Genomic DNA, 11,126 nt, shown 5'->3' with positions numbered 1-11,126 from the left:
TCCTCAAGGTTATATTAGGCTTAAAGGGGCAATCTGAATTTTTCTACACATTAAGCTACACTGGCCAATCATGAGGGTCAACCTGTGAAAATTCTTGTGTACTGCAGAGAGCCTGCATTAAAATCTAGAGAAGTATGTAATGCTCTAAAGCTAAATTATAGACGTCTGTGAAGGTTCTCAGTCATCCAGGTCATCGTAGTCTAAGGAGCTTGGAAAGAAAAGCGTCTGGACTTCTTTAAGTTACTTGAATTAAATTATAGACCTGCAGAAGTGTTTGATCTTGACCCAAACCTAGAGGGTTCAAGTTTAAATGTCTAAGCTGCTTCGGTAGCCTAAGGTCGATTGTTGAAGTCTGGTAATACAGAAGATAGGTCAGAGGTCAGGCTTACTTTTAGGTTTATGAGTTTAATAGGGACTGCTTTATAATTGGTATTGTAATATATAGGTTTATTAAAGTATTAAAGTCAATTCAATGGGCCTGTTTTTCTGCAGTCAGCGATCGTTTAGATGAGGTGAAGATTTTATGGATGGAAAGACTTTCAAAATGACAGAAAATGCGCGTGTGTTTGCGTGTGGTTGTGCGTACACGTGCTCGTGCGTGGTCACGCAGTCTGCCTGCTGGTCCTTGAAGTAACATTTCCCCGGAGGCGACGCGTACGCGGTTGCGGTGTATCGCTATCCACACGGTGGGAACTGCCCGGAGAGACGGATATGTTGCCAAAGCAGTGAATGCACAACGTACAGGAACTGCGACGTTAGAGTGAGAGAGAGGCGGGGAGAGAGGGAGGTAGGGAGGGAGGGAGTTTGCAGACAGACCAAAGTGCGCTATCAGCTGCTGAAAGCTGGACAGGCGAACAGTGTGGAGAGACTGATAGAGGGGCGAGAGAGGGTGGGGGGCGAGGCGGAGGATGGAGACTCCCTCGTCGTTGTCGGCGGTGACGGTGGTACAGATGGGTGCGACTCTCCTCAGCTGAGCCGGCCACCGATCCAGCAGCCCCGGCGGTCATCCAATGCAGTCTGGATCGAGCTGACCGCGGTTGGATAGCGCACATCCTGCGAATGAGACTTCGCTAACAGTAAGTTGAATTGTAGCTTCCTTCATTTATCTTCCTCTATTTGCTTAATTTTTATAGCCTAGCTCTTAATTTTTACGGCCTTCGTGTCGCTGAGTGATTCGCAGCAGGAAGCAAATGTCATCATCTGTCACTCTACTGTGTTTAAATACACGCGTCAAACTTTTGCAGCCCTGACAGTTTCGGGCTCCATTCTCGTCTTCCAGCCGACATCGAGACTGAAGCTGTCATTAGGACTGTACATTGCTGTAGCACCACCCCACGGCTACATTTATTAAACAGAAAATAGGCATTATGGGGTGTGACTTACTGTAGCCTAGTTACTGCGTTATATGTGTGTACACCTCAGTCATATGTGGCTGTTTGCTTTGGTCAGGCCAGTGAATAGCAGCCTTTCAGACTTCTGCATAACCGTTGGTCAGCTAGATCATATGCTGCACTGGTAATGCTTTGTTTCCCCTGCAGGCCTGCTCCCCTTTCCTCTGTTATTCACGGTACAAACTTGCTTTCTTGAGCAAGAATATAATGAACCACCACAAACCTGCAGTAAAGACAGAGCATTATGCAAGAGAAAGTTTAGTGTTACACAAATTGTAAAGAACCAATACAAAATGAGCGGAAACCAGGGAGTGCCATTAATGCATTTTTAGACCACACACTTTTTAAGTGCTGGTTCTGATCCAGAGCTGTGTGAACAATCAGATGGGTCATGTGCCTTGCTCAAAGGTGTTCTGAACATGCTAGCAGGGCAGACTCTGCTGTTCTGTTGCTGGTCACATCACAGCCATTCTGTATCATTTGCTCCTGGTAAAAGTCAGAAGAAACTGCAACACACGTAACATTTAATAATACACCAAACTGCACAACGGAGCACTTTAACGTATTTTTTTTAATAAAAATTCTTCAGGTTAACATAACTGTTTATGTGTCTGTGGTTGACATTTCCATCACCCTCATATCACTCCTACACCCATCAACTCTCTCGCTCAACACCTCTTTTCCTGTAACAGTGTTTACTTGATGTTTATCTTCAGGGCAATCTAAATACCAAAGAGGGGAAAGGGAAATGGAAGGAAGGGTTGCTATGCAAATCCAGACCTGCTGTAGGGCACAGTCAGTGTGTTAAGCAAATCAACTCCAGGATACCATTAACCATAGAGTGTTGCTTTTGTTTAAAATGCAGTTTAAAGGTTATCTTAAAGTTTTTAAAGCTATAACTGATAGTTTGTTCAATGTGGAGCTCTAACATGTGCAAAGTATTCACAGGTGATTCAAGAAGACACATAACGAGGCACACACGAGCGTGGCTATACGTCATAAAGTTACAGTTAGTTTATTTATTGAAAATGACTGATGATTACTTCTTCAAACCTTAAGTACAAAATCCAGCTGCCCAGTGGTCACACATTTAGGGACATCACTCTGTACACTGTTACAGCCTTTCCTCATTTTATAAAACAAACATATTATGAAGAACCTAACTGGAAAATAGAAACATTTAGATTTCTCACATTTGTTATCTAACTGTCTAAGATTAGACATTAAAAAGCATCAAAATAAAGAAAATACAAGTTAGTTTTTGAGAAGAAAAATCGAATTCAAGATAAAAAAAATAAGCTTTAAAGCTCTGAGAAAAAAGTACTGTGCAGTGCAGGAATAAACAGTCAAGTTTTAAGCTTTGATCTAAAACCTAGAAAGTTGGAGAGAGTCTCTGTGTTTCTGACAGTTTGTTTCAGATTTGCAGTGCTTAAAAGGAAAACATTGCTTTTCTATAATGAGTTTGGACATGTTAAATGAGTCAGTTGTGGAAATTTAAGTTAGTTTCTGATGTGATCCACTTTTATTGCCTCAGCTTTAGCACCACTGTCTGATAATAATGTAATTTTACACTTTTATGTTATAAGGAAATGAACATGTTAGTACTTAATTTATTCCAACAGCTTCTTAAGAAATATCTAAAACATTTCTTATGTGTCTCTTGTCTGCAGCAGCTGGCACCATGCTCCCCCGTAACATACGTACAGGTGGTTATAACCTGCCAGGGGTGGAATCAGACGATGTGCCCCTCATTGGCTATCGACCTTTATCACCTGACAGAGGAACCATAAGTGGCCACTCAGGGAGGAGAGCCGCTGGCGCTGAAGTGCAAAGTTCGCAGGTGAATGGTTTTTACTTTGCCTCAAAATGGATGGATGGGTGTTTTATATTTGTATATTGGTGTTCCCAACAATCACAGAAAAATATGTAAGTTTACTCAGTGTAATGTTACCTTTCTTGGCTACCTGTCTCTCCCGCCAACGACCTCATATTGTTACTAATCTTTAAATGTTACAACAACTTTCAACATGTTCAAAATGTGTTCTGACCATCGATAAAGGCGCTAGCTACGAGTAAATTTAGCAAATAGTAGTAACTGGCTATGGATAGCTGATTCATCTGATGGATAATACAGCAGTTAATGCTGTAAGCTAATGCTATTTCCTGCTATTTTATTAGAATGACATTATACTTATTAATTGTTTGTGGCTTAAAGAAACGTGTGAGATTAAAACATTAACATTTTCCCTGAACAAGTCAGGTTTTGGCCCACTGCGCAATTGCAGCACAAGCAATGGCAGCAGCCAATTCCTTCATTTGCATTACTTACACTGCATCGCCCAATCTAATCTCTTAACAAGACTGGCCCCTCCCCTACCTTCACCATGCACTCACATTTTGTGTGGAAGAAGTGTCGAAGGTGCTACTGAAAAGCTGAGAGAATAAAAAGAAACTAATAATAAATGCAGCAAAATCTGTCAAATACACCAACATGTTAGCTGTTGTTGCTGTTGGACCGTGAACAGTAGTACCAGCAACATCTAGTAACAGCTAGTAACCAGACCTCACAGTCACACGAGGCTACCGCTTCTAGCGCCAGCTGTGGAGAAGTCAGGAAGAGACGAGGAAGATAAATTATTTTGGTAAGAAACTAGATGGAGGACAATAATTAGGAAGGGAGAGATTCAAGGATTCAGGTAAAATGAATGGGTGCTTTTACCATGAGCCGCTGCTAATAGCAAAAGTGTAGCTTTTAATATTGTAACCCAACAAACAACTGTACCAACCACATTAAAACCTGCTTCAATATCTATAATCAGACAAAATGAAATAAAATATAAACATACATTGGCATTTCCAACAATCACAGAAAAATATGCTTTTTCAATGTAATGTTACTTTTCTTGGCTACCTGTCTGTCCCACCAATGACCTGATATCTTTACTATGGCTTCTTTTGTTGTAATCTTATAATGTTTCAACAACTTTGAACAAGTTGACAATGTGTTCTGACCAATGAAAAAGGCACTAGCTACAACTACATTTTGAATATCATAAACTCGCTTACATTGCTGTGCTTACACAGAGCTTTAAAGCTAATGCTTATACACACACACACACACATATATATATTGATAGATATAGATATAGATATATAGATATATACATGCAGCGATCAATGTGGGTTGCCTGGACCAAATATTCCAGGGCGGATTTTTTGTCCCAGTCCAACCCTGATCTGAAATGACTGTGAAGACAACAGCTCCCATGATTTCTCGCAAAATCATAGAAAATTGCTACTCTTGGACTTTTGGTTAAATAGAGGATAGTCACAAAACAGTACAGAATAAAGTGGGCCTTTCTAGCTCTTGCCCATAATTGTAACAATTGTGGGCTAAAATGTTGGGGTTTGTTTAGCTGTTTTCAATTAGTTTTTGAACAAAACAACAGATGTTGTTTGATTCTTAGATTTTATAAAGGTTTATGACTGTATTAATATACCTCTCTGTAAGTATTGGTATTGCCACAGAACCACAAGCCACTTTACAACATTCGCTGACCACTAGAAGGAAATCGATTTCAAACCACAACCAGGTCCGTCTTTTATATGCATGTATGCAGATTACTCTTGTGTAATCTGCAGGACTAACTATTTAGAAATTTGTCATGAAGTGGAGAATTCTTTAATTCCATCCATCCATTTTCTTAACCTTTTCTAAGTCAGCATCAAGGGAGACGGGCCCTGGAGCTTATGCCAGCTGTCATAGGGTGAGAGGTGTGGTACAACTGGACAGGCCACCAGTCTACCACAGGGACATAGAGACAGATAATCATTCATGCACAGTGCAACTCATTTGTGGATAAATTATCTTGTATTGCCAGAATACTAGTATTTTTTTTTTTGGCAAACTATGGTTTCAAACAAAACAAGTAGCAGTGTTTAGCATATAAACTGTTGTGTGTTTGTGGAAAGAGGCTTTTTTTCCCTGACACTATCACCTGGCCTCTGGGTGAACTGCAGCCAATGTTGGCACAGTGGAACTGTTCTCAGCAGATTGGTTTGGTCCAAAGTGGGAAAATTGCATAGTGTGTATTGAAAAACATCAATTACATTGTACATCTTTGCTGTGGAAAAGAGTAAGATGAACTTGTGACATATCTCAGAGCTTTGTTCTTTGTGACTGTGTTGATGGTATTTGAGTATTGACAGTCATATGCTTTAGTAGGTTTTCTGATGTTGACACAATAAATAGATCTCACAGAGCTGAGAGGGGATTAGGAGACCTTAACATTTGTCATGGCCTCACTGGCCGTTACAGCTAGGAGCATTTAGAGCATTGTCCCAAGAAACCGCGTGAGCTCCCTTTGACTGTATAAACAGCAGATGCGGTAGGCTGCTTTTCAGCCCTAAGGGAATAAAGTCACTGTGACTCAGACAGAAAAGCTGAGATACAGATGTATGTATGCGTGTGTGTTGCACCATGGCAACACCAACACTGCTTTTTACCATAAAGTGAATAAATTCAAACTAGTTGAATACGTGAAAACAATTTTGTTATAGAGCTATTGATTTATCACGATAACAGCTAAAATATTGTGTTTGCAGTGGAAACCCTTTTACAACTCCTTTAATTTGTTTTGCATTGAAATTTAATCCTAAACACTTCACTTCAGCTACAGGCACGTCTAAGTTTTATGTATAAAAACTGCATAAAAATAAGCCAGTCTCAGAGGACATGTAAGACATTTACAACAGGTAGAACAGAGCAAAATAATCAATAACATTAAAACATCACCACAGATCTCTTTATCTATTTTTTTAATTAAAGCTTAATGGTATTAGTGGAATTGCAACAACGTGTTAATAACGATATATATGTCGGTCTAATACTTTTGACCCGACTCTAATGTCTCAGCAGGAAGTAAATCGTACTAATCGTACTAATTGAACTGTTATATCTGACTTTTCTGTTTTTCCTTTACTCTTTCCTTTTCTTTCCTCCTTGTTGTGATTTTTTTAAATGACAGCCATACCATGCTGTATATGTATTTACATCCTGCACAGGATGTGCTGTAATACTATTGCTGATCCCCTGATGCTTCTTTTTCTGCCATCTTATAAGAAGAAAGGTTATGTGGTGTAAAACTGTGCCAAATCAAACATGCGGTGATATCTCCTGTGGTGACCCCTTGTGCCAAGTGAGCATCCAAAAGTAGCTTATATTAGAATAAAATGTTGTTTTAAAGGTCAATAACACTTTGGTTTATGACCATATTACTGCAAAGCTAATGATGTTCCTTAGTTGTACTTTGTGTCTATTGCTAATTAGCCAGTGTTAGCAAGGCAGGGAACATAAAACTTTGTATATTTAAAGAACCACTGAAAGACATTGTTTCTGCACTTTTTATATGAAGTTTCTTTGTTTTGCTGCATAAACTCCTCAATTTGAATATAATTCGTCAACTATAGGCTTGTGCAATGACTTCAGGGTAGGCTTTGTAAAAGGGAGTAAAACTGAATTAAGGTTAGGAAGTTAAATGTTCAGGGCACAGGTAAATTTCCCACGATCTTTCACCTTTGTTAATGTTTAATCATCTGATAGCGAGGTTTTCTGAGCATTAGCAGACTTACACACACACACATGGTCAAATGCTAATTTAAGCTGAAGACAAAACTACTATTTTAATCTTTCTTACACGTACAGAACTTTAGCCTTCGTTAAGACCAACATTGGAAACAAAACGGTTGTACTGTTTCCTAATAATATACTGACCAAGCTTCATGCCCCAGCTTCACAGGGCTCTTTGGTTTACTTCTCACCAAGTCTCAAGAAATGCTGCAGCTAAAAAAAGAAGTTACACTGACTCGCTTTCCAAATGACCAGACTTCCTCTCTGTTCGTGTCACATGTCGTCTGCTGAACCTCGCATTAAATAATGCATGCTGTGGCCTGGTCAGTGGATGCAGTGTACACCTGCTCTCCCCGTAAACAGTATCTAGTATCACAGGCTGTCTCCAAGGACAGGCTGTCAAGTGGAATCCAATACGACCGCTTGTTCATTCTTTAATGAGGGAAACTTGGATGTGTGATTCAAGATGCATAAAGTAACCTGTGGCATTTCGAGCAAACATATTGTAGCAAACTATCTGCAATGTAAAGATGTAGAAGAGTAACAGGAGTGGTTTGTTTTATGTTTTGACAACTTTTCCAGCACAGCTGAGGCCCTACCTTTGAAACTGTTGGGACTTAGGGGGTGATCTCATCTCAATCCTGAGCATTCAGTCTGTACATCTGAAAAACAAACAGCACAAAATAACATATTATTATACATGTTATCCACTGAGTGAAAGCCTACTGCCATGTTGCTACTCCTCTGCTCTCTGTTTTAACATGTAGCCCTACAAATCGCTAAGTTTCTTATTACATGCAGCAACTCTAAAGCTCAAATTTGTGGATGTGCAACTGTTACAATTTCAAAATGTTACATTTACTTTATACAAGATCATTGTTATGTTAGTATTGCAGAAAAGAATCTGGGTTGCAACAATGTAATAATGTGGTAACAGTGGGAATAATAAGGTAGTAACAAAAAGGTAATAATATAGAAATGACAAATTATTACTTCTTAGTAACAAAAGTAATATCCAAGTAATTATCTTGTATGAACATTGGTTGTAGCTGAGAAATACTACAGTGAAATTTATGTAAGTGGTTAATAACTAAAATAATTAGTAATCGTACAGTAATATCGTGGTAATAATAGGAACCTGCTAGTAATAAATAGGGTACTATGGTAATATATGCACATTAGAATTTTGATAACTGACTGAAATTTCGTGGTAGTAACACGCCATTTAACATTTGTTTCCTCATTATTACCAAGATGTAGTAGAAAGATAATTTGTGTTTTCTGTTTATTTTATAGATAACAAAGATAACATAACGCCACCTGTTGGTCAGGTTGTGAATTTGCTGAATGATCGAGTGCAGCATTGGTATTATGCAACATTTTTGTGGTAAATGTGTCTTCTTTCCGCTGCTTTGCTCTGTGTGAGGGACGGTGAAGCAATCACACAGAGTGGTCAAGTTAGCACAAGTGAACATAGATGATAATTACTAGTTAAAACTAGTTTTGCACAGTCTTTTTTTTTTTTACTGGAAAACAACACAAAGAGAGAGAAGCACCTTTGTTTTGGTCTAATATGCCTGTGCTCTAGTAGTCCTGTTATCAGGTTATTACAGATCACACATGTTGATAATGCTCTTTGTATTCTTGAGCCTTTTGAGCTTTACTGTTCAAGCAGACAAGTTCAAGATATTGGTCTTAAACAGTTGAATATTTCAAATTTAGCCTTTCATTTTTAACATTTCATCAACCTGATATTTGCAAGATTTTGTTTACAAGTGTACTGTTGAGTAATTTCAAAACATGATGTGGAAATACAAGAGACGCAAGCTTATTTACTACTTTAAGAAGGGAAACAAGGCAATGACTCCCTTTATTTGTCCCTGTTTTTGTTTTCATGTGAATGACTTCCCATAACAAAACTGTACCTCGTAGATTCATTTCAAACAGCAACAGGTAACCTGTCAGTGAAGTTACGTGCCTGTTTGGTCTGGACTTTAATTCTTTAATTTAATCACTTTCCTGTTTTAATATAACCTCAAGTGTGCACATAAATATTTTTCCTATTTTGGTGTGAGAGAACCTGATTGGCCAGCACAAGACCTGACCTCTACCTTATCCAGCACATTTTGGATGAACTAGACTGCTGATGAACATGAGCTGGGTCTTATCAACCAACATTAGAGGGCAACATCTTTCTTGCTATTGTGAATAAATAAAAACATATCTCTGCTGCTGGCTTCCAAAATATGGTGGAAAACCTTCCCAGAAGAGTACAAGCTGTTATGGTAGCACTTTAACGCATTATTTAATGATGAGACGCGCCTATGGATGACCACATATAAGCATGAGCACAAGCATTTTCTAATCACAAAGTTATAATCATGTAATAACTTTTTTTCTCTTTAAGATGAATAGAACTTCGGCTACAGAGTTTTACTTGAAACACAGTAGATAACGGGCACCAGGGGATAGATAGATGAAAGCGTGAGAAGAGGGACAAACAGAAAGATAGGAAGGAAGGGGTAGGGGTTTTGAACTACACAGAAAAAAACAATGGTTATCTTTAAAAAAAGCTTCAGAAGATATATTTACGGCCCCCTGTTTGCAGGAATGCCTTGTGTGGATTGAAAATGGTGGGCGTCAACAGTGTATTTGTTTAAAGTCAAAGCTATTCGGCACAACTACTTGGATATATGTAAGGGAAATGGGTGAAACTGGTTGTTTTTTGAGGAAGGAGGTAGGTTAAAATGAGAGACGATTTCCTCCCTGTGCTTTTCTGGTTCTGTCCAATAGCTGACATAGTTGTTCAGCTGGTGGAGGTTGATGCAGCCTAAACTTTTGATGGAAGGAGAAGGGAAGAAAAATAGCTTCACAACACGGCAGCACGTCCTGCTTCCTGTGTTTGTCTCCACTTATTATGTGCTTCCTGTAGGCAAAGTGGTGGGGAACTTTAAGAAAAAGCACAGCTCAGTGCCAAAAGAGAAGATCCCATCTTACAAAGAACATAAACAAAGGGTGACATTTGGTAGCAACAATGGATCACATGGGAAAAATCAACGCTGTGTGTGTTTCTAAAGCTTACGAAATCACTAGAGATCCATGGATAACAGCTGCACAGTACTCTTTTTATGTTAGGAATCAACACATGCCGCCAGCCGCAGTGGCCTATAATCATGATCCTTATACACCAGCCTTTGAGACAGCTAAACTCAAAATTACACACATCTGCTGAGAGGTTTCTCCACAGAAAAGGCTATTTTATCTGACCCAGATTCAGAGGGGTTTTAGAAGATTGGTGCTCCACTGAATATACTTTTACCTCCTAGCAGAATCTCAACATAACATCTATGTCTGGAACAAGGAAACAGAGCAAAGGCTAGTTTCCTTTGCGTCAGAAAGGCCCACAATATCACTATACTTCACAAGGGATCAGTGACAATTTTAAACCACATTCCCTCTTTTATAAGTCAGTTGTAACTCTGCCTTTGGGGGGTAATTATACTATCTTTGTGTATGAACAAGTTAAACTTGTTTTAACTGCTGTTTTTTCTCAAAGAGGTTTCTTATCACTGAGCTGCTGTTCGTTATACAGCACATGGATATACAGTAAAATATCTAGTTTTCATGTTATCACACATTATCAGACCCTGTCTCGTTATCAGTGTTAGCAGAATTAAATACAGAGAAAAATATTTTCATGCGCCTTTTTGTGAGTTGATGTAAAGACAGTAGCTGGTTGGTAGGAATGAGTTCCGACTGGCACCTATCCCACCTGTCGTGGGGCGAGAGGTAGTGCACTGTAGACCCTGGACAGGTCAGCAGTCTGTGTCCAGGCAATGCTCACACACTTACTCCCATGGCCAATTTAGAATCACCAGTTAACCTAACGTGTATAGTATAGTGGTGTATGCAGTTGCCTAACAAGATAAAGCTCCTTGGGTCGTTTCTGGGAAGTGACACATAAATCGCTTTGGGCTTGCACTGGGAAGAGCACCTGGCATCAAAAGCTACAAAATCAAACATGTAGAGCTACCAGCTGTGGTGACCTCTAATTAACTCTAGTTAAAGTAGCTCTAATTAACCCAACATACATGTCTTTGGACTCT

At 39.2% G+C, this 11,126-nt stretch overlaps 1 protein-coding gene across 5 annotated transcripts in view; it reads left to right on the top strand.

Moving 5' to 3' along the window:
* Positions 1–796: 796 nt before the first annotated feature.
* The window catches only part of rgl2 (ral guanine nucleotide dissociation stimulator-like 2), a 32,029-nt gene continuing 21,699 nt past the window's right edge, over positions 797–11,126 (top strand). The window contains exons 1-2 of one of the 5 annotated variants that reach the window (XM_031733692.2): positions 797–1,076; positions 3,062–3,231. In XM_031733692.2, coding sequence (XP_031589552.1) covers positions 3,073–3,231 — 159 coding nt within the window. In that variant the 5' untranslated portion in view covers positions 797–1,076; positions 3,062–3,072. The remainder of the gene's footprint in view (positions 1,077–3,061; positions 3,232–11,126) is intronic. The other 4 variants (XM_039619962.1, XM_039619963.1, XM_031733689.2 and 1 more) reach the window with 4 other exon arrangements.

Source organism: Oreochromis aureus, linkage group 11 (assembly GCF_013358895.1).
Source record: "Oreochromis aureus strain Israel breed Guangdong linkage group 11, ZZ_aureus, whole genome shotgun sequence".
Classification (NCBI taxonomy): Eukaryota; Metazoa; Chordata; class Actinopteri; order Cichliformes; family Cichlidae; genus Oreochromis; species Oreochromis aureus.
This window is presented reverse-complemented; position numbering and strand designations above follow the sequence as displayed.